Here is a 25,247-nt window from a genome sequence, read left to right as displayed (position 1 = left end):
TATATATATATATATATATATATATGTTTGTCTAGATGTTGTATCTAGAGAAACAAATAACTTATTTGGTTGATTATATTTCATAACATTGTATTTGTTAAATAAATGCTTAGTTCGTATAATTTTATAATAACATAATTAGTAAAGAAATGTTTAATTAGATGAGAATAGAAGAGAGGTGAGAAAAGATGAGTTAGGATTGACGATGAAAACAAGAGGAGAGAGATGATTTGAGGTTTGTATTGAGATCGAAATAAGAGGAGAGGTTGGGGTTGAATTAAGGCTGAAATTAGAGGAAAAAAAATGAGTCAGATTAAAATGGCTGAATACAATTTGGCATCCAAATAGATGCAAAAGATTATATTTAAGTTTAATTAGTTTTTTAAAATACTACTTTTTAGATTTCATGCATGAAAACTAAATAATAGGTTTTGAATTAAATACTGCATATATTAATGCAACATCTAGAAATAGGCTTATTCTAGAATAATCCTATTTCTATTCCGCGAGTAGATGGGGCTTAATCTTTAATTTTCATGAGATGAATTTCATTCCTAACAGTAGAATTCATTTCCAAATGAAATCAATTGAATTGAGGAGATGCAATTTACTATTTCAGGAATAACCAAAAAAATTGGATTGTTTCAGCAATGTTGTGTCAGCTGAAAATAGCAGTTAGGTTTTAATTAAGGAGCCAGAAAAGAGAAAAAGGTGGTGATGGAGAGCTCCCAAGATTGGAACAAGTCCTGCTGTTGTTATTAACAATTACTAATTGTATCAGTACAGATTTGCAAGTGTAAGTAGCCCAATCAACAATGAATGAAGTCCAAAAACTATTTCTAAAAAACAATGCAGACCAAAAAAATACAATAGATTGACACTATAAAGCATCAAGAGGTATTTTGTTGAAATAAATGCACACAAATTAGGCTTTATACAGTATCTAGTATACAACTAGTGTACTAAAAGGTAATTTACAAAGTCAGATGTGTAGGTTAAATTAAAAGGTAATTAATAAAAGAATGCTATATGCAACCACAGAATATGAAGTGAATCAGTTACTGATAAATTAGCTATCTTTCTGAATGTTAGTACATCCCTTTGAAAATTGGACTTGTTCGGCATATGCTTGCTCCATATTCCTCATAATCTTCTTTTGTATGGCACGACTGGAAAAGAAAAAGGAAAGATTTGAACTCGAGGTATCTTAATTTCATCATTTAAGATGAAGAATCTTGATAAATAAACAAAAAAATAAAAAAGAGGATGGAGGAATATAATTGAATAGTGCCAATGACACCGCTTCTAATATAAATATATAGAATAATGCACCATCAGCAGCACAGTTTGAGTTCCCATACTCTAGTTTCTCACTATTATTCTAGATCTATGGAGCAAGTATTCTGGTTGCTTCTTGTAACTTGTACTTGTGGAAAAGAAACATTTATATCAAATAGTCCAGGATAAGGATGATAATGTATGACACCAAGCATAGGAATGTGAAGCTGACGAGTTGGCAAAGAATTTGCATCACATAAAATCCAAGACTTACTCATTCAGAGTTCAATTATTAAATCAAATATCTCCCATACTGGTTTTATTGTGGTTGGAAAAACCTTGTTATTTTGTTCTTTACTTACATCTGTAAGTAATTATTCTAATTTCTATATTAATATTGTCGTAGCAAATAAGGAGGTACTACTGGGAATCTTCATTAGCCTTTGTTACAGGCTTTACTACTACTTCAACAGAGCATTCAATTTTTTCAATATGATTATTTCTCCAGTTTATTGCTTCAGAGATATGCAATAACCAACATATACAAACAAGAGAGAATTTGACAGAAAAAGAATGTAAAAAGATTGATATACCTCATAAAATTCAGGCATAGATGCAACTACAGAACCTCCAAACCAAACGGCATATCCCTGGATAGAATGAGCGACAACGTTGACTTCAACAGGTTGAGGCTGGAAAGAAAAAAGAAATAAAAGATCAGAGTTGCACATAAAAACTAAAAGAATTGAATAAAGCTTTACTTACTTTTACATCCAAGCCAAGACGAGCAGTGGATGCAGCAATGCGGTCATCTACTATCTTCTTTACATCATTCTGCAATCTTTTATGGAAGTCCTTAAACATGGTTGACCCTCCAGATAATACTATATTCTGAGAGCAATTCCAGATTTCAAAGTGACAAACTTATGGAAGAAAGCAACTTGTGTTCTGAGACAGCACTTTTCTCTTCTTTTCTACCTATTTTTCTTGATAAATATATATCAAAATAATGTCAGCAGAAAATCTTTAAGTACCTTATATAGAGCCCTCCTTGTATCAATTGGTGATGATTGAACACAACTGTCAATCACATCAGGTAATGGAGTAGTAAAATCATCATTGTAAATCTCTGGATGAAAGAAGATCTACACAAGAATTTTACTTTTGGTAAGTCCAACAATAAATCCTTATAGAGCTTTTCATCCAAGCATGAAATAAATAAACTTACCAATAAAAAGAACAAGGTTAGATAGGATAAGAAGGAGCTTTCTCACTGTTCGGATTTAAACAAAAAGAGAAATTATCAATAACACACCACATTTTCTCTGTATTACAAATAAAGCCCTCTTTTTTTATTATTTAAAAATAAAGGCACCTGTTTTCTTAAAAAATACAAACAACACCCTACCATTTGATAGATAGATATAATTTAACTCAACCATCACGTTAACTTAATTATATAACTAAATTAAGTCTTCAAAATAACTTGGCTACAAACCAAAACCACCAATTTCTAACATAATAGGATTAAACAAAGCATTTAAAACACTAAAATCACATCCAAATATTGAATCCCACAAACTTAACAGATCCAAAACTATTGTTGTTTAATCTCAAAGGTCATATTAGAGGAGCGAGAAAAGGGTAATTTACAAAATATAAAAACCTCATTTGAAATGGACAAAATATTCTACTTTTCATGGCATTTTGTTATGTTCCTGTTAAGTAAACTTAACTCAGGATGTTGCTCAGTTATTTTTGGCAAACCAGAGGCTGTATTTATAAATAACAAAAAGAGAGGGCTTTATTTATAATATAGTCAAAATGTAGGGTATTTTCTGTAATTTTCTCAAACAAACAATGTTTAAAAAAAAGTAAATTTCCAACCTTTAAGATTTTATAAAGAACTCAATGTATTCCAAGTATTTTGTAACATGAGAAAATGGTAAAGAGCCCCACTCACACAAGATCAACAATCATCAAGCACTCTTTACCATAAAAAGAACGAAAAACAGAAACCTAGCAGTCTACCAGCCTATAACACAAATTCTCAAATGCTTCCACCTATTATCCGTCTTCCAAGTCAAAGCCCTTTAGTATGATGTGAATTCTTTAGACTTCCATAATAACTCCATATTTTCTAGTTTATATTGGCCTACATTCAAGAATGCAAGACCAAAAATTTCATGGTTAAAATTTGACAGTTTTTAAGAATGTTATCTTAACCACCTGCAATGAAGAGTCAAAATGGCTACAGTAATGGACCTCCTGCTAAGTTCTCCAATATTAATTGTCACTATCATCTTTCAATGGACCAATATCAAAGAATGTAAATTATGTCCAAAAGTAGGAGCTAACAGAAGAATATGAAAAAGAGAAGTGCCTTATGTGTAACCACCAGCAAATAACTTCATATATATGTGACATGATCGTCACAAAAATATTAAGACTTTCCAGAATTTTTGGTCCTCATATGTGAATCCTTCTTCAAACACCCATCCAAGATCACCTCCACAAGCACAGGTCATTTTGGTCTCACCTTCCCTAACATATTCTTTCCTAATTTCCTAATACAAAGCCCTCTTATTGGAGCCTCTTCCTACACTTGCTGCACAAGATTGTACCATCTCAACTTGCTTCTGTAAAACCAATTTAAAAAATGTATACTATTAAGATTTTCCAGAATTGTTGGCCTTCATGATGTACAACCCTACTTCAAGCACCCCACAAAAAGACACTTCCACTGTTCCACAGACACGACATCTTGCTGTAATTTATTTATTCCCTAACATTTATCTTTCCTGATTTTCCTTTTACACGCCCTCTTATTTAAGCCTCTTCCTATCCTGACTGAACAAGATCATACCATCTCCAGTTCTCCACTTGCTCTTGTAACTAGGAACAAGAACTGGTAGAGTGACAGCAACCTAGTTTTGCTCTTGTTTTGTAATCAAATACCAAATTCCTCTATTCCAAGTAGGGTCAAAAGCGGGTCGGAGTTAATCTGACCCAACCCGTTATCCGATGATTCGGGTAAAAAATTCCTATCCAATCCGGATATAGATCCAGATATAGATAGGATTTATATACTCAAATATTGATTCGGATACAGGTAGATCTTTTTTTTTTAAAATCCAAATACAGATATGGAAACGAGTCTGATATAATTTTTCGGATACGAATATGGATATCAAATATCCGTTTACCTGCTTTTTAATGATATATAGTTTTTAGTTTGCTTAATTAAATAGTGAAAATTGAAATTATTACTAAAGATGTGTTATATATTGTTTAGAGATCAATTTTGCTAATTTTATACATATTTGACATGCAAGAATTTTTTTTCTTTTTTGAAACTCTTAATATTTTGTGTTAATTGTCTCCAAAAGAAATGTCATAATTCGTTTAAATTCAATTCACATTCGTTTAAGATCCAATTCTCTATCAAAAAATTATTTGATCCGTATTCAAAAATTATCCGTATTCGTTTAGTTAGGATCTAGTTTTAAATTTTGCTATTGTTTAATATTCATATCTGAATTTGTATCCATACCAAAAATATTGATCTAGATATGGGTTGAACACTATCCGATCTGTTTTCACCACTAATTCTAAGTCATCTCCTTCACTTCTTTCTCTTACCTATAATACTTGTAGAATATTTCCCTTCGTTTCATTCTCATTTATAGGTTTCTGTGTCCCTCGAGGTGTTGTACTTAATTTCACCATGATTTTTGGATAATCAGGGAATAAACATTTCATCCCATCCTTAAACATGAATTTTTTAGGTGCTCAGACATGGTCCTTGGAGAAAGAAATAGCTATAGTTTCTTTTGATAATAAAGCAGTTAGTCAATAAAACATGTAAATGAGTTTTAAAAAAAAAAATCATATTCCACTTTGGTATTAAAATTTAAGTAGCATGCAGTATGCTCCAAGAGGCAAATAAATAAATAACCATCAACTTGATAACTAGGTTCTGTTACGAACCAGATCTGGACCAATCCAGACGTAAAAAAATATAATAATATAGATAGTGGTAGGCTCAAAAGTTAGGGTTCTAATCATGGATGGCTGTGCCGGTCGGCACACCCTGTGCAGACCGGCACTTGCCCTGCCAATAATGGCATGACACTTGGCACGGGATGTGCTAGTGGCACACCCCCGTGTTGAGCTGTGCCAACCGGCATGCATGCCCTACCGAGCCGTGCCGAGCTGGCATAGCTATGTGCTGTTTGGCATGGCCCTGTGCTAGTCATTGTATCATGTAGAGCCATATTTTTAAAATTTATTCTATTTTCATCGGTCGTTATCAAATCAACTAATCAATTGATAATTTAGAACACTTAGATAAAATTGATGATGGTGATGGTGATGGTGATAATAACGAGACTCAATTTGGTGGAGATGATAATAGAGATGAGACATGCGTCCCTATTATACAACCTTCTCAGAGAGATATTCTTTTTATAGAGGACTTGAGTTTGTAGATAGCAAAACATTAAAAGAAGTGCACCCACAAGATGATATGAGTTCATCATAATTACCATCATAGCCGACAAATAAAGTATTTGATTCTCCTCGTCATTTTATGTTCAATTAGATATTAATTTTAATTATTAAACTATTATCGATTAATATTATGTGTTCAATTATATTATGGAGTGTTCAATCATTAATATTAGTTTTAATGAATATCTTCAATCATAGTATGCGTTGAATAATATTTAAATTTAACTATTGCTTTATCTTTAATAAAATATATTATTTACAAAAATAATCTAAAGATAAAATATTATAATATAGGTTTTAAACTTTTAATACATATATTTAAACCAAAAACTAAAGATTGACATATCAAAGGCCGAAAAACATCTTTAAATATCTTAAAAGTTTATTAAAAATATTTTAAATGCATGCTACTGGCACGGCGGGGTGTGTCGCTCGGCATGCCTCGTGCCGATAGTGGTAGAGAACAGCACATGCCACTAGCACGACCATCGTTGGTTCTAATAGTTTTGGTTTCACATAAATTGAAGGTCGGGATAAAAATATATAAATAAAATAGTAGAGAAAAGTCAAAACATGACATATTAGTAAACATCCAACGTTGTGGCGATCGTCTAAGGGGGGCGGATGGCCAAGAGTGATGGCAAACGACCATAAAGTAGGGCAGATGCTGGAGATGGTAGTAGCTATGGATTGAAGGTAAAATCAAAGCTTCTAAGTTAGATCAACTCTTAGAAAAATAAACGGCCATAATTAACTTACTTCTACTTCTAAATTATTTAACACTTACTCCTAAGATAAACTTAAGACTAAAATAATTTTCAATGTTTGGATGATTAAATAAATAAGCTCAGCCCCTCTATATATAGAAGTTGGATACAATAAGTCCTACTCAGACTTAACCCTAAAAACTTATACGACTCAAACTAGGACTCATCTTAGAGACTTAAATTACTTAATTAAACTTGCCTTAGTGGCTATTGAACTTAAAATAAACTTATCTTAGTGGTTTACATGACTTAACTAGACTTATCTTAAGAGCTTACATAAGATATAAATATGAATCAATTAAAAGATAAATAGACTCGATCTATCAAGCCTAATGTCCTTATGATACGATCCAATCTGACCCAATTCGCAACAAGTTCTATTTTTGTTGGACTTCTAATTTGTATATAATGCCATATTGCCATTTTATTTGAAGTGGATCTTTATGGACAACAAATTTTCTTTGAAAGAGAACTAATTTTAAGACTAAAATGGTGAACTGCATTAGAGGTAAACCAACCTCAGGTCCAAGGAAACGCTCATATCCAACATCAACTGAGTATGGCACCCCAGTCTTTGGTTTGACACCAGACCATTGCTTTATGTACTTGGAAGGCTTCCTGTCATGCTTACTATACTCCTGAAATTATGTACATGTCAATCAACAAATGTCTTAGCTTATGCCTGAATTTTGGCAGAAGCATATACATTATGGCTTTAGAGATGCTTGCCCAAAAACAAAAATGTAGATTAAAAGTACCAACCAAAACTAGGACTGTCAAGTTTCAGGCAACCAAATACTAGCATATTTTGTGCACTCAATATAATTAACAAAAATGTACATAAAAGTGATGATTTCTACATCAGATTAAGAGACAACTGACTCTAGAATGTTAGAAAGAATATAAAACAGAGAGGACACTATGATGTTGAAGAGAATTCAAATCATTTTCTTTCCAAACTATCAACAAGTCAAACTAGATGAGTCGATCATATCATTAATATCCTTAACACTAGTCACTTCCTTAAATAACGTCCATAGGAACAATAAGTACACCATGAGACTGATAGATCATACTTCATACTATGAATTAAATACAAAATTACCTTGACAATATCTGAACAAGTGTAACAGTACATTTCTTTCACCTTCCGAGCTATATCAAAAGAGTCTTCTGGTGGTATAAGTTCTCCCCTCTCCTGTATAATATTTCAAAGATAAGGTCAGCACACCGTATCTCATAATGATACTCTTCCAGAACAGAAGAAATTCCTAATGAATCTGCACACCAATTTTCTTAACAGAGAAAATCATAATTTCAAGTTTCCAAATAAATTAGAACTTTTGATATATTTTGCAATGTGGAAGCGGGAGCCATTTTTAATTTCATATGACTTCTGACACAGAAGATAGTACAACAATGAAAATCAGTAAGAAAATTTTGAGAAAAAAGTCAAGCATGTCTACATTGATTAAAATGTGTAACATCCGTTATCTTTTAAGGTGATAACTATTAATGCAGGAATTCAGGGCCCACTACTGCAAGGTACTTTCATAATATTGGCTAGAGATATTTGTGCTAGTAAGCACTTGAATAGAGCTCGATTAGAAAACCATCAAATAAAAATCCTGGAATTTTTGCTTACACTAATAACACATTATATCTTCTTAAAAATTTCAAATATCTTCTTTCAGTACTATCTAAACTCAGTTCCAGAATAAATTTCCTGCAAACACCAAAATATACCCCAAGGGTCCAATTTTTCTAGAACATTCATAACATTTCTCTTGCCCTACTTCATACCTTGTGGATGAGCTTCCAGTTAGGCACTATATTCTGTCATGATGCACAATGTAGAGGATTGAAACCAAAGTTGAAATCAATGACATTCTTGGTAATTGGTATAAAAGTGTAATTCATCTGCCAAGAGAAAGGGATTGAGTATTGATTTACATGAATAACCAGTCAGACATCACCTTTCTTTAGCATATCAACATCAAGATGGATAGAGAAAGATGCTCCATATTCCATGTCGGAGTAGCACCTTATTTTGCTTCAAGAAGGGAAATGTCCTTCTCTGATTTTCTATTGGTGATATCTATCAATCAGCTTATGGATAAGCTAAGTGATATTTTTTATTCAAAATGTTGAAATCAAGTGGCATCGCAGTGGGAACTAAGATCCATGTCAAGTTATTAGAAGGTCCTATCTCACCAATTCAGAGTCACAATAAAAGACTTGGAAGTACAAGGACTTGCTCAGAGTTTATTACTGTCATCTGCAAGTACATATCAGAATATTTGATATCCATGCTTTTCCATTTGGCTGATAATTGCATTCAAATAAAATATAAGAACATGTAAGGCACTCTTTTTCCTTTGAACTTTAGAGAGGATAATATCATAATATTAGGCATCACATAGAAAACGATTTTAACAATGAGAGCAACCATTAAAAATCCTCACAATATTCTACTTCTTCACCAGAACTGTGTATACTAAAATAGTATGCCAGCAGCTAACAGCACCCAAGAAATATTTTACTTTGCAGCAACCATAGGAAGAGATTTTAGAAAACACATCTTTCATTTGAATATAAGTATTGGTTTGCTGCAATGTGACAAATGCCTCAATACCTCTGGTGGTGTTCATACAATTACAGAATACATGCACAGTATGCAGATCACGGAAAGGTGGAAAGAGAAGATGATTTATTTTAAAGTGATGATGCAGGCATAAAATATAGTATACATTACATCCACAGAATCGTATCTAGAAATCAAGAACTAATGGAGTTCAAAACTCAAATAGCACCAATTAGCTTAGTGAGCAATTAGACATGAAGCAAAATCATTTTAAGAGCATTGCAAGCATAATAGAAACATTCAGTTACATATAGTAAACATGCTAAACAAAGGGGCTTTGTAATGCCAAAAGATGTGAGCTAAAGAGACCATACCTGTAACAGTTGCAAAACAAACTGAGTTACATCATTGCCTGCAATAGGAAAAGACTTTATGCTACTCCCAATCACATAGCCATTCACAACTGGCACAACATGTGCGGATCCATCTCCAATGTCAACTACAACACCTGTCATATCAGACTGAAAAAATGTGTTGATTAACAATAAAGGAAGATATTTAGATTTACTTATAAATGTCCAAAAATAAAAGCAAAAGGTAAATCTTTTTCCAGTACTGTATGAATGTAATTCATATGCCATAATAATCTCAAGCAGAGATATTTATGTCAAAATGTTCTTTAGTTGAGTACTATGTGATCTGTTGGCAATGACAGGGAAGCTACTCTGGCGATGAGAAAGCATAAATGTCCCTATAAGGATCTATAAAGGTGTGACCCTATGACAATAAGATTGATAATGCAATTATTTGCAAACCGCAAGTAAGCTATCAAATTTATAAGCAAGCATCAGCTATCTGCACCTTGCTTAATTATGATAATATTGCCAATTTGGTCCTCACCAAAAAAAAGTCACTCGAGTGTGTAGCTAATGCTCACAATGTGATACTATGGCATTACACTGTAATAACACAAATAATGGATAATAATATATTCACAGACAAATGGAAATAAAATTATAATGTTAAATAGTGCAAAGTCTAAAGCAACAACATGGACATTCAGAGCTTCAAAATGAATAGAATAGCCGAAGAACAGTGATCCAAATTAGAAGGAAATGAATGATGTCCTCAGTACAATTTTGCAAATGAAGGAAATATGTAGAAGTGTCTCAAGTATTTTAAAAAAAATTACGTATCTTCAGTCTCAAGAGTTTCAAGTATCCCGTACCATTACATAATTACAAGTAGACATAGAGTCTTCACTAGCCACTACAATGTAACAACAAAAGGAGAGTTCTACACTTCAAACTCAAGCTTATAATCATTGAGATACATGCTTTAGTCATGAATTGTTACATATTATGACTTTCTTATGACATCTGCTTTGTGCACACAGATAACACACCAATATTACAAAACTAATTGCACTGGAAGCATAATTGTTTGTCAAAATAGAACCATGGCAGACAAGCACAGGAAATAATACCTTGGTCTCAGAAGTCTAGAAAGAGAAGTAAACACACAAGAGACCAATATAGCAAGTGACCAAATATATCACTTGGGATTTTAGAGAAATAAATTGGCATGACGTAGATATACAATGACATAAAAAGTTTCTGTTTGAAAAGAAAACTTTGGAAAGGGACAGACATGGAAATGTCATATGTAACCAACCTTGGGAGTTGAATATCCAGCTGCAAGAGTAAGGACAGATTGGACAGCAATATAAAGCCCAGGGACATTAAATGTCTCAAACATAATTTCTCCAGCATATTCACGACTTTCAGGAGTTGTGACTGGACTATCAGTCAAAAGAAAGTAATGATCTTCTGGATCACATCGTAAATAATTAAAAATACATTGTTGCCAGAATTTTTCCATTGTATCCCAGTTCTGAACCTGGAAGGAAACAATATTAGTTAAATTGTGTAGTATGCACTATACAGCTTGATGTATTGTAGTTAGATGTGTACCTGACCATGATGAATAGGATAATTTACATTATATATGCCGCTAGAATGAGACAGAGCCTCCTCACCAATAAAGAAATCAAGATCAGCCATAATGCCCGCATTGTATTGCGCTATCGAATTTCCATTACTAGAACTATCTGACTGATTCAAAAATGATTCATTGACAGCTACAGCAGTTGGGATGGTGAATGACGGTTCTGAATTACCAGAAAATCCCAGCTTCGAATACCTAGCACAAGAAAACCAGAAACTTTAAGGAAAAAAAAAAGAAAAAAAAAAAAGGAGAGAGGGAGTCATGTGCATGTTGAGCACATAATTCTAGATTCATCAAGAGGAGAGAATATGAAGCATGAAATTGGCAAATTGGAGACTGATTTATGTGTATCTGGAAAGGATGTGCCTCTAGCTGAGGAGCAATGCCAACAAAAAGAAAAGAACAACAAAAAGATCAGCAGTAGAGCATGGGGGCTATGACTTTTTACCTAAAAGGACTTGCAATGGAAAGAGAAGAATACTTGCAGGCCAGAAAACCAAAAGTTGAAGGAAGAACCTAACTTAAACAAAAGCAGAAAAATCTAGCCTTCAATTTATGTCAACTTCAAGAATGCACATAAGAGAAGCTCAAATAAATGTATTAAGGAAGCAGCGTCTTAAATCAATTAACCCAGTAAAGATAGTTCTATTTCACAGTAAACAATCTAAAAGCTTCTAGAGTAAAATCAATCCGATCAATGTCAAAAGAGCAAATAAACTTTCCATTCACAGATGCAATGAGAGTAAGCTACCTGGCTTTCATACCCTGACGATGTATACTCCTACAATGAGGATGAAAGAAGTAAAGCAAACTGTCTGAACTATCAAGTATAAACCATAAATTACAATTTCTTGTGGATTCCCAAACCACAATACATACAATCTCTCATGATTTATTTCACATTTTAGCAAGAATCTTAAGAGATTCTCAGGCTGTAGGCCTACTATCGTGACTTTTAAAGCACGGGAGATGAGATAGGTCTATGAATAAGTAGTATATGTTGCAACGAAGTAATTCGTTGTCTTACCACAAAAATCTTGCAATATTTTGATATTAGTAATTACTTTTATCTTTCAATCTATTATTTGAGCCTATGACTAGGCCTGCTTAATGCTTTACCATGTAGGCGGAGGCAGCCTTGCCAACTATATATAACTCAAGCAATTTAAAATAATGCTAAGAAGAAAGAAAAGGGAAATGGGAGTTCATCAATTAACAGGAGATTTCTAGAATCAGAAAAAACAGATATTTAACAAGTTTAAGGTTTGGCAGGTTTTTTCTATCCCTTTCTTCTGATGATTCCTCCATTTGCCTAGAGATCACACCAATGCAATTTTTGTGCAACCAATTGGTTCTTGCTGGAGCTAGTAAGCCAATCAGAAATATCCTCTCATTAAAAATTGTCTGTTTTTGACATGCCAAATCTTATCCATAATCCTCATTCCTCCATAGTTAGACTTTAGGAAGCTACTCTGCGCTCATAAATCAACACAAAGTCACTAAGCAATCAGCGCAGCAACATATACAAGGAAGGGTAACCCGACTCAATCCGTCGAATGTAATCATAACATAGAAGTAGTTATCCTACCACCAAAACTTATGCCTAATCCTCTTTCCCATTTGAAAACACAAACAGTTCTTTGACCAATGCCCAGCAACGTAAGCTATCAGATTACTCGCACAAAACACAAACATATGGATGGGAAAAAAAAACGTCTAAATGCTTTCAATAGCAAGAACAGATCTTTGAGGCCCAACTGGGATAAACAGATCCAAGAAAGGAGAAGGAAAAGATCAAAAGAGTACCCGCTTCCATTGTCAATGACGACGGCCGGTCGAGAAGCAGCGTCCATTCGAGGGTAGGGGATTGGATTGAATCCGAAGCGGAGAATCCGAGAGCGGCGCGGGGCATCCGCACATGGTAAGGGTCAGCTCGCTGGCGGTGCCGTCGATCGAAGGATCATAGGATTGCGCGCTTCTCTCTTTTCTCTTTCTCTCTCTCTTTTTCTCTCCTTTTTTCCCTTGATCTCGATCGAGCAGGAAGGTACGACTACGACCAGGTCTATCTTTTGCGCGCTCTCTTTGAAGTCTACTTTGTTTTAGCGAATATTGCTAATGGCGAGGAGGGGAAGCGCCAACTTAGCTGTGTAATTGTAGCCTCTTCCTTCGGTCGCGCATAACAACAAACAGGTTCAGGTCCTCTGACATATAGTAATAGAAAAGCATTGCCTCTTGTTCACTAATTAAAGGGATTTCTTTTTGTTTTCATTTAACACCCTCGCCTTGGTGTTAATTTCACCTTAGGTCATTTGCATAAAAAAGTCATTTAATTTTTAAAATAATAAAATTAGGTTCTTGTGGGCCCTTGTGTTCATATTTTATGTAAATTATGTGCGCTTTATTATAAAAAATAAATGCATTCGATTTCGAAAGCTCAATCTTATTATCACTAAAACGTAAACCCTATTCACTTCAAGAATAATTTTTTTCTTATTCTAAAATAACAACTAAATATTATAATAACTTATTCTGTAATACAAATAATGTTCATCAAAATTATATTTTATTCCACACACATTAACATAATTACTAATTTACTATTGATATCTATCATATCAACCTACTTTATATCAAATCAAAAAATAGTTATAATAATTTCATCAAAAAAAAACATCTTCTTTTTTGACTTTATATTAATAATAATTATATTATTAATTCAGAATATAAGTGAATATAAGAATAGTTATTCATAACTAATGTGTTTTAAAATGGCTTATAGAATAGACAAATTTATAATTCATTTATTCTCATATTTAAGTTTTGATGTAAATTAGACACGTCATGAAAAAGTTTAGCAAATTTAAAATAGTCTAAAAATCTACTTTTTAATCCAATCATTGTTTATTATTTTATTTTACTTTTTTCTATCAAACGAGAGACCAACAACCTGATAAGACTAAACACAAATTTTCCTAAGGTCTAAGTGGTAAAATGACCTCTATCTCTTATGAAGAACTCGATCGCCTACCTTATTCCTTTTCCTATAGGAATAAAAATATTTTACATTTGATAAAGAAGAAATATTAAGTTTAATCCTTTATGCGAAAGATGGTTATCTTCATTTTTTATTATCTGCAGCAGGCCAAGGCAATCCACCTCCAAGATAATGTTTGTTCGTTATGAAGCGAGATAGAATCTCAGTGGCACAAAAGAGAGCATAGGCTTCCAAGTTTTTTTTTTTCTGTCTTTCTTTCTTTCTTTTTGAGCAATAGGGGTTATTTTTAGCTTTGCCCTGCCTCAACCAGATGGAGGCGATCGAGCATCTAGAAGAATAAGGTTACAAAATTCTAGGTCAGGTGGGTCATTAGGCCCAAGAATACATATGTCAATAGACAACCTACCTTGGCAGGCTGCCGAGTCAGTCGACCGATTACACTCTCTACACATGTGAAAATTTTATATCACGATGCTAACCTTTGGCACTCTACAACCGAATTCCTTAACTCTTCATGGGCTTGCTCCATTGTGGTTTAGCAAGTTGAGTGCCTCCAAGCAGTCGGATTCAACAACCAAATTATGCTCCTTTGCCGTCGAGACCTACTTCAAGCCATTGTGTTGCCAAGCTGTCCTCCAAGCTACCGCACTATCGAGCCATCAACTGAATCAAGCTAAGCTACCAAACGAACAACCACTAAATAATTTCTTCATAATATTATTTGGAGTTGGAGTTGAACACATGACCTCTGTGCTACTTCACAAGAGTTAGCAACTACCTCACAGAATAGCTTCCAATAGAAAGTGATAACTATATGGTGCTCCAACCGTCTATGATTTTCCTAACAATTTTTCAATGTATTAGAAAATTAATTAATCCACTAAATTTTGATTTTACTAATGTACTAGTTCGAGAAATAGCAATTTCACTATTATATTAATTTTGAAAATAGTTTTAACAATGACATACATTAGTAAATATTTATTAATGTAGCAATACTTTCGTGTTATGATCATAATTAGAGGCATTAGTAAAATGTATCAAATCCAACCATTGGATCTTAGAATATGGTGGATAAGTAGCTAGATGGAGGATGATTATAGAGGATTAGGGATGAATGGTGCACATAGAATGGCTATGGATAGTAGACGGAATCTGATGAACTGGGATAGGAAAAATATGGAAGAATAATTAAGAAAATCTAGGAACGAATTCGAAATAGAAGAAGATTGAGATCTGATTTTGATCTCAATACAGCTAACCAATGATCCAACCGTGGGATACTGATCAGATTTGGATGGAAGATATATCTCTAAGTCAACTTTCCGGAATGGGGTGGTGGGTTCGAGGGCGATACGTGGATTTCTAAATATCAAGATTTTATCGAATATCAAAACAAATCTAAAGATGGATATTTCAAAATAAATTCAAATTAATCTAACTATCTAAAAGATCTAATATTCTGATAGATTGCGGAACAAATCTAAAGGGATCCAACATAATCTAAATTAGGTCGATCAGATTAATAGATCAAGAGTTATTGTGCAAATACCTACCAAAGGTCAAATGGTTGTGAAATGGACGTAAAAGGTGGAACCTAAGGATGGGCGTAGGGAAGACCTTAGGATGTGAAGAAGGTGAATGAAATGGTGCGGGCTAGATCAAGGTGCTACGCAAGGCAGAGAAAATGAGGGAGGAGGAAGTCGGCTCTCAAGGTTAAGAAGAAACGACTAGTCGAATACGGGGGGATAGAGACATAACCATGATGAGTTTCAAATCCTAGACTAATAAAAGGGGGAGAAGTGAGCTCAAGTCAAAAGTTTTATAATAATTCATCCATGATGCCTACAAGTGAAGATTAGCCCTTCTATTTATATGAGAGATACAAGTGAGTTATTACCAAATATGGGACTAAATTAAAGCAAATATAATAAATAAATAAGTAAATATAGTAGATAATTTTATTGAGCCGAGCTCAATACTGGACCACTTTAGCCTATGGCCCATCCTCTAAATCAACCTGGATAGTAACATTCTGTGAAAAAACTCCTAAATAACTATTATAAAACTAAAGCAAAATGTTTCTTTTCTTGGCAAATCGAAGCTCTGTTTTACTAGATAACTTGGCTAATGATTTCTGCCAAGTTGTAGATATAAGCAATGATCTTTCTAAATATTCATTCTTCCGGTAGCTAAATCGATAATAAGAGATCTCGAGAGTCGAATCACAATCTAGAAAAATAAGAACATAGATTGAAGAAATAGAGATGGAGAGAGACCTTCTCGTCCTGATGGAGAGCGATCCAGATGTGGAGCTTATCCGTGGATTGCCAGAAAAGGAAGACAACAAAGGTCATCGCGAAGTACGTCGCCACCCTCAGCATTGCCGCTCCCTGGCTCACTCTAATCCTTCTTCCCTCCCGCTGTTCTTTCGAGTCTGGCTATAAATACTCGCCGCCCCAAAAGGCATAGTAAACTCTAGTGGCTGCCGGCTCCTCGATAAGAGGGGGGATTTATACGTGAATAATCCAGAATAAGCACTAATAATAATTGAATATTTGACCAATCGGTCAAATAAAAAAAATCCCTACATTCTATTTTATTATCATTCACGCCCTCTCATACCAATATTGATTGTTCGACTTCTGTATTTTACCTCATTATATATGAGTTAAAATTAAAATATAAATATAAAATTATTTTTAAATTTTCGAGTAATTTTTTTAAAGATTAAGGTAAAAAAGTAAAAGAGAATCAATTATGTAAGATACAAGTAGGGGTATCGTCAACAAAATATTTTTTTATTCTCATATATTTTTTAAACATTAAAATTATAATATAGTAGTTGAATAAATATCTCTGTGGTAAGAGTACGAATAATAACACGGGGAAAATATGATTAAATAAGACAAGACGAGCTTAAGATGTAATTGAAGACCATAGCCTAAGTCGAGCTTTGGGTAGTCATGTATTTATTTTTTCCTCAGAATATATATTTATTTATGTATTGAGAGAGAGAAAGAGGTGGAAACAAGTGGTATCTCAATTCAACCAACGCTACTGCGATCTTTCTCATAAAATAATGTTTCTCTTCACTCCTGGATCTTTCTATTTGGCATCAATTCAGATGGAAGGCATTGTTAGCATCAATTCACACCCATAAGCTGCCTTCCCTCAAAGATAGATACAAAAAATGGAGCACTCTAAAAGAAATAAACCAACCTAATCCTTAGAAGATATCAATCTGTTGCTAAGATACAAGAAAATGCAGATAACATACAAATTCTCCCGACCAATAGAATAGTGCTCGGACCGTTAAAAGACCAATAGAATAGTGCTCAGATAGTTAAAAGGGTTCATGTTTTATGTATGAATGCTTCTCAATTCAAAATTTGACGAAACAACACTACCATTGGATTCCCACTTTTCTTAAAATAAAATAAATAAGATCCTACTATTCCGCTACTTCATTTCACATGGAGAACCAGTTTAGAAGTTGTCCATAAATCCATAATAGAAGGATGGAATGGATGAACTTAGAGAAACAGGGCTTGCCTCTGTATCGTACAATGACAATAAAAAATTCAAAATAAACGACAGTCTCAGATAGCAAATTTAATAGGAGTACCAAAGTTGCAGAGTTAACTGACGAAAACAAAGAAGAAAAGAAAAGAGATCACCTATGGTGACAGTGTTGTGAGCAAGGAGGAGAAAATACCAGATGGTAAACTACAAAATTAATGGAAGCTATACGAATAATCTGAGTGCTGCAAACGATACTAGTTGTCATCTTTATAGATGTTCTTGTGCTCTCCAGTATCAGAAGCTGCCTTACTGGTCATATCAAAAGCTGCGACGTGGTCTGTTCTCTGCAATGTTCACCCTTAAAGCTCGACCGTCTAAACTCTGCAGCACCAGCAAATAGAACAAGACATGAGTAGATATGATTGGTTGATCAACTGATCTATTACTCGGCAGAGTTCATTATAATATCTGAACCCAAATAAACGATGACAATAATAATAAGAATAAATCATAAAAGATGGCTAAGAATGGTGTGGATATACCACTAGTAGTAGTATTTCAATCAGATTATGAACAGCCTGTTGCCCTAGTCTTTCAACATTTAAATATAATTTAATTAGGCCAGAAATGTGTCCAAAAGACACCACACCAATGAGGACTCACCTGTCCGTCAAGGGCAGCAATTGCATCATCCAATTCGTTCTGTGTTGCCATTGTTACAAAACCAAATCCACGTGAGCGTCCAGTTTCCCGGTCATACACAACTCTTGCATCAACTACTTTGCCGTGTTCACTGAATACTTGCTCCAAACGTGAGTCATCCACTTGCCATGGAAGATTGCCGACATACATCCTGAATGAAGGTGCAGATTCTTGAGTTCTTTCTACGCGAGCACCTCTTGGAGCTGCCTTATTTACAGTCAGAAGCCGGCCATTGACGTCCTGCTCACAATGTAGAAAAGAAGCTTATATGAGCACTACGGAGACCAGGCCAGGGATATGGTGTTTTCTTTGCTTCAAATATATCCTTAGAGTGAATCCCTAGTGGAGTTTTCAGAATTGTAATTAATCATACAAACTAAAGTATCCATTTTATGAAGAAACTACTTTTACTAGACATTTCCTTAGTTATCCAATAAATCAGAAAAGAGAGGAGCGAGCCCTCAAGCATATAAGCCAATTTGCTATGTTGAATTATTCTATAGGATAGTAGACTAGGTTCAACATCAATTATAGAATAGCTTGTTGCACACTCATCATTAGATCAATGGGAGTGTCATATGTTTCCAATTTACTTTTAGTTTGGTAAAATAAGTTATCTTATACTATTATACTGTACACTACTTGATTCTTAATTATCACAACTCAAAATAAAATGCTGGCAGTACATAGATTATGAAAGAATTACTAGTTCAAGGACGCAGAAGATAAATGAGGACCAACCTTTAATATGTGACAGCTAAATTCAAGATTATATCAGAATGTTTAGTCAAACAGAATAATTACAACACAATCAAAACATATATATCATTCGCCCAAACAAGGCTTTGCCAGCAATGTTTTACTGGAAGTTCTCAGAACTTCCCTAATTAAACACTCCTAGAAGATTGTGCTTATGATGCTATTTTCAGGCTCCGACGCTAGGATATATTGTTTGCAATATTTTTGTCAGACCAAGCCGACATATTTATCCCCAAAAATTATTTATCGGATATGAAAACAAATCGGATACGAATACAAATCCGAAAATATGGATACGAATACAAATTGGATAAAAAATTAAATCTTAATTGGATAAGAATACAAAATGAATTTATTACTATCATCTATACATAAACAAGAAAACTCACAAAATCAACTAATAAACTCACAATTCAACTAATAAACTCACAAAATCTGCACATCTATTGCATACTTCTAGAAAATCTACATATCTATTGCAACTAATAAACTCACAATCATCTATTACAAAAACATAAGATGTAGAAACATAAGATCACCATGTTCACATAGTAATAATGACAATTACAATCAAACCTACCCATACCCAATAAAACCAACAAACTTTGTCTCGCTCCACAAAGCAACCATCCATTTTGATATGTGGCAATAGATAAGCTTCAGTTTATTATTACATTATACGTCACTATTGCTACCAAAAGCCTACGACTCTTTTGGATCAGGAAGCCACCATTGCACAAACATAAATATCTATCAGCCAATATAAATAAATAAAAAAGAAAAATAAACCGTGCGTGCACTAGCTACGCTTATCCGCGGAGCACCCGATCCCATTTCACACTGCCATCATCTCAATGCTGACGCCCAAAACTCTAACTCTCCTCCTCCCATCCTTTTCCTCGCTCCGCTGTTGTAGAAGCTCTGGCACAAGTTCGTCCTCGACGCATCCGGTGCCGACAACGGTGTATTCCCGACATATGGAGGTGGCGGTGGTTGGTTGAGCTCCGGCAAAAGGTCGCAGTCGTGCGCCACCTTCTGCCCACCGCCACCGTGATCTAGAGCTCGGTATCGTGGCTACGGTGGGCAGAAGGTGAGGAGATGGGTGGTTCACAGAGGTGATAAAGGCAGTGCACAATGGAGGGGGAGAAGATGGAATGGTGGTGGTGCTAGTGGGCGGGGCAAAAAGGAGGCAGTGGTGGTAGAGTGAAGCAGCAATGGGATGGAGAAAGCGAAGAGAAAAATAGGAGGCAACTGCTAGGGTTTGTGAAATAGAGGGATGGGATTAAGTGATTATATATAAGCAGGTTAATGGATATCCAATATCTGGTATCCAGATCCAGATCCGACTAACTTATATTAAATTGTATTCAAATCCAGATCCGGGCTATTTCTAAATTATATCCGGATCCGGAACGAGTAGCAAATTTGCACCCGTATCCTATCCGGATCAGGTAGCGGGTCAGGTCGGAGTTAATTAGACCCGTTTTCACCCCTAGCTAAACATCATAATAACCTCATTCTAAAATACAAACACTATTCATCAAATTATATTTTATATCACACACTAACTCAATTACTAATTTACCCTTAATATCTATTCCATCAACATATTTTATAACAAATCAAAGGATATTCATGGCAATTTTATAAAAGATAGATAAAATAATTTTTCCATCTTTTTCTTCACTTTATATCACATTAAAGATAATTAGTTAATTACTACACTTTTATTATAAAATACAAGTGAACATAAGAATAGTTATTTTTAGAATAAAGATATCATTTTAGAAATAACAAAAAATATACCTATTCTAGAATTGACATTATTCCTAAAGTAAACGAAGCCTTAATGATTAACCATATTTAATACAATGAAAGATACACAATTTCTTTCTGATAAGTTAAAGGTCGTGAAAAGTTTCAGGATGTTTTTACTCTGGACACATTTAACCATATTGAACCAATAAGAAATGATTCACTCCAAGATGAAGATACCTTAAAAGGGAACGCAAAATTGATCAAGGTGGAAGTAGAAAGCTAGATTTGACATGATAGTTCTTTGACTGACAATCAAGTCCCAAGTAGCATTAAATTGGAGAAAGAGAACATTTATTCAAGTAGCCAAAAGGCCCAAAACCAAAAGGTTGGAACTTAGCCACTTACCAATTGATTCTTGTTAGTTATTTTACTACTTATGAGCATTAGCATGTGTTTCTGTGTTTATGTATAATGACACTAGCAGAATGTCCAATTACTGGCCTTTTGCATAATGTCTTAATTGTTAGTTTTTCATAACGACACCAACGATTAGAAATTAGAAGCATTGCTCATGACTTTAGTAGTTGGCTTACTGGGAATTGTTTCTTCTGATCCATCACCTGCTAGAGGCAGGGGTATCTAACTTCCTCATTCGATGCAGAGAAGAACAAGACCCACAATGCATTAGTCAGGCTCATAGGTTAAAAAAATACTGCTCAATGAGAATATCAGATCTGAATAACAGAACTTCCAGGAGGCTAACACTAAAGTCTACCACTGCGCCGTAATTGTACAGCATTTAGTAATCCAATTAACCCACATTATTGTTCATTGTTTGATAATTCTTTCCAGATGTACTATACACAACTTTCTGAATCAGCAAAATGAAGAAGCTTTAAAGTTAAAACTTTAAACTCCATCCCCAAAACATCTGACGATAGAAAAAATTCAAAAAGATGGAAGGCAAGAAGCTTTACTCTCTATCGATAAAAACAATAATAGATAAAAACATATCTAATACGTAAATATATATGAAGAGAGGGAGGTAAAAGATGTATTGAATATACTACAATGGATGAGACCTACTCCGATGGGTGCACATTAACTGAATAGGGCTTTCTAAATTGAAAATCCATGTAGATTCATAGAATCTAGGATACCTAACAAAAATTTTACATTTTTAACAATTTTATCAATGAAATATTAGGGGCTGAGAACAACAATCCTAGAAGTAGTAAAACAAAATATATTCTACATAAACTCCATCATAAACAAAACATGAACCCAGTGAATCTTCCTTCTGTGAACATATGAGAAAGATTCGCTATTCAACTCTAAAGTTAAACATGCTTATGCAGATCCAATCCAATATTACTTTGAAAATCTAGTGAATCTCTTCAATAGATGATTAAGATGGACATTTTTCAAAAACAAGCATAAGAAAATGTCCACTCCTCTGAACCAAACAATCAGAACCCAAAGCAAGGAATCCTGGAACCAACAAAAATATAGAATCTGAATGCCCATGCATAACATTTCGATTCAAGGACAAGAGTCACAAGACAGGTTATAAACAGTTTTAGAAACATGTAAAAAAATGATAGACATCATGATTAATCATGGGGCAAATATATTAAATGAAATCCAATAGAAACATGCTATGAGAAAATATTCTCTCAAGAAATCCACTAACATTCTTAATTAACAATATTTCAAGCATTATTTTATTTGAGAAAATCTATCATTCAATAATCAATAAGCTCAGCTACTCCAGACGACCAGAGGAATACATGCTAAGAAAATCAACAAATAAGCTTGAACAAGAAACTTACATAACGATTCAACATCTCCACAGCTTTCTCTGCTTCTTCAACTGTGCTCATAGTAACAAACCCAAAGCCTCGACTCTGATCTGTTTCCCTATTATAAATAACCTACAAACGCAGAAACAGAAGGAAAAAAAGGGAGAAGAATTTACATCACCCACATCTCAGATATTTAACAAATACAAATAGCACAGAAATTCAACACAATCCCATGTTCTCATTATCTTACAACACGCATCAAATATCCTAATCAATTTGCTTACCCACAAAACAAAGCACTTGCTAATAATCTCAACAAACGCCCTAACCAAATTCAGAGAATAAAAAATTTATAAAAACCCACTGTTAACTACAGAAGCATCAAGAATTCATTGCAGGAAACTGAGGAACCATTAGAGTAAGGAAACTCTTAGTCTCTTAGCTTCAATTGAGGCTCTTCATTAAACTATATATAACGACAACATTGATAATACCCAGAATTCAGCAGAATCTCACGCTCTTGTTATCGTACACCATATATATATGTATATAACCTTCTCAATTTTTTTCTACACAACAACACCTTTCAAAGGGAAGTAATATTTATGATATCCCCCAAATAATAAAATTGATGAACTAGTAAAGCAAAACAAATCTTAGCTTCAGTTCAAGATATTTACAACACATCATACCTCTGCGACCTCGACGACACCAGCCTTATCAAACAACTGCGCGAGATTCTCACTATCCATATCATACGGGAGATTCCCGACAAATAGCTTCGCCTCCTCGGGAGGTTCCTGATAAGCCTCCTCCTCTGCCTCCTCCTCCTCCACACCCTCTTCAACAACCCCTCCCTCCACTGCCGCCTCCGCCCCCTCCCAATCCGAGAGGCTGGCTTCGGCTCCCTCCGCGGCGAGCCCCACCTCGTTCTCCTCTTCCTCCTGTTGAGCCCAATCGGACGTCTGGGCCACGAGGGGGACCAAAGGAAGCTTCTTTCTGAGGGAAATGGAAGGAGATGAGAGGGAGAGGTGGAGGAAAGTGGTGGGCTTCGCAGGGAAGGGGAGGAAAGGGAGGGAAGATGGCTTGGAGGAGGGGAAGAGGGTGGGGAGGGAGGACTCCACCATGGATAAGGAGGACCTCATCAGAGCCGGAGAAGACGACATGGCTGCGAAGGGAAGAGAGAGAGAGGGAGGAGGGGATAAGGGGGGAGTAGAGGAGAGGTGGGAAGAGGTTGGTATACGAATGGGGGAGATTGGGTTTTAACTTTTAAAAGAGGAAGGGAAGGGTGTGATTCGGGATTGTCTGCAAGTTTGGTTGTAGGCATTTTATCCAGCCGGATACTTGACGCGCCGCCATTGGTTTGAACTTGTTTTACATGCTACACGATTTAGTCCAGCCAAATCTGAACTTGGCCTCAATAGCTGCTTAATAATATATACGAGAAGTATATATCCGCCGGAGGCCGGGTGGCTCAAACTAAACACAGATGGAGCCTTTACCGATCCGCCTTGGTACCTCGATCATTTGGGATGGCAAAGGATTACTCGTAGTCATAGCTTGGGAGTCGTGTCCTAGTGAGTCAGATCTTACTCTCGGAACTTTGGGCCTCTAGGGAGGCTGATGTGCTTGGAGGGAGTAGAAGAACTTCTTTGCCGCAGAGTGCTTAGAGGTGGCAATCGGAGGGATAGTTGTGGGTCTGGAGTTTTATATGATTGAGCCTGAAGTCTCATTTCCACCTTAACTTGTGTATAATTTTATCCTTACACTCAGAGTTCTATGGCTATTTAAGTTAAATACAAGCTCTATTTCATCAAGAAAAAATGTATATATATATATATATTTAAACTAGAAACTTTCTGTTAAAAAAAAAAAACTTTCCCCCATTTATTGTGTTTTGGGATTGTAAAATTAAGGATTAATTATACCTGGATGAAAAATATGAAATGGCTATTTATTCTCAATTATTCTCTATTTTTAAATAAGATTAAACTAGTTCTCAAAACTTCTAAAATTAATCACGGGACATCTTTTTTAACTAAAAAAAAATCAAACCTAAATCTAACCGAAGAGAATTTTGAAGATTTTTACATAGTTAAAAGGGTCGATTTATCACAAAAATATAAAAATAAGTAATATTTAAAAGTCTGTTTAATTATCTAAAAACTTACAAAATATGAAGAAACAGAAAGTCCAAAGCATTTCAACTTAGGGATTTGACTGTGATTGTTACTCTTATGTTTAAATTTTTTTGGGCTTAATTATCCCTAAATTATAATCCCCCGTTGGAATAGTAATGGTTTTATTCTAGAATAAGCCTCATTATTATGGTGTAATAATTAAAAAACTTAGCTCTTTCTGGTATATCGTTCTATTTTATCTTAGTCTATACAATTTTTAAAAAATTAATTAATAATAACTCATTATTATTTTGCCTTTAGATAAGATATTATTTATACATCACCTCAGCCACAGTTGAGATTCATTCTCTTTAGAAATAGCTACAGTTGAGATTCATTCTCTCTTTAGAAAAGCAGTAACATAGTCTACACTAC

At 34.6% G+C, this 25,247-nt stretch overlaps 2 protein-coding genes across 3 annotated transcripts; both read right to left on the bottom strand.

The window, feature by feature from the left end:
* Positions 1-734: 734 nt before the first annotated feature.
* Positions 735-13,361, bottom strand: LOC140794637 (actin-related protein 3-like). 2 transcript variants are annotated; one of them, XM_073146742.1, is made up of 10 exons: positions 12,955-13,354; positions 11,115-11,343; positions 10,816-11,040; positions 9,516-9,662; positions 7,663-7,755; positions 7,076-7,195; positions 2,313-2,423; positions 2,044-2,169; positions 1,872-1,970; positions 735-1,169 (listed from the first exon to the last, which is right to left on the bottom strand). In XM_073146742.1, exons 1-10 carry the CDS (start codon positions 12,999-13,001, stop codon positions 1,089-1,091), a joined length of 1,278 nt encoding a protein of 425 aa, XP_073002843.1. In that variant the 5' UTR covers positions 13,002-13,354; the 3' UTR covers positions 735-1,088. The 2 variants fall into 2 exon arrangements, with proteins under 2 accessions (XP_073002843.1, XP_073002845.1); XM_073146744.1 differs by lacking the exon at positions 7,076-7,195 and having other exon boundaries at positions 12,955-13,361.
* A 4,365-nt stretch (positions 13,362-17,726) lies between these two features.
* On the bottom strand, positions 17,727-23,944 carry LOC140795562 (28 kDa ribonucleoprotein, chloroplastic-like). Its single transcript, XM_073148209.1, has 4 exons — positions 23,385-23,944; positions 22,720-22,821; positions 18,332-18,610; positions 17,727-18,049 (listed from the first exon to the last, which is right to left on the bottom strand). The coding sequence occupies exons 1-4, from the start codon at positions 23,856-23,858 to the stop codon at positions 17,987-17,989; spliced, it is 918 nt and encodes a 305-aa protein (XP_073004310.1). The 5' UTR covers positions 23,859-23,944; the 3' UTR covers positions 17,727-17,986.
* Between the last annotated feature and the right edge of the window lie 1,303 nt (positions 23,945-25,247).

This window comes from Typha latifolia, chromosome 9 (genome assembly GCF_019914945.1).
Source record: "Typha latifolia isolate L0001 chromosome 9, TyphaL0001v2, whole genome shotgun sequence".
Classification (NCBI taxonomy): domain Eukaryota; kingdom Viridiplantae; phylum Streptophyta; class Magnoliopsida; order Poales; family Typhaceae; genus Typha; species Typha latifolia.
Note: the sequence above shows the minus strand (reverse complement) of the source record. Positions and strands in the feature narration are given on the sequence as shown.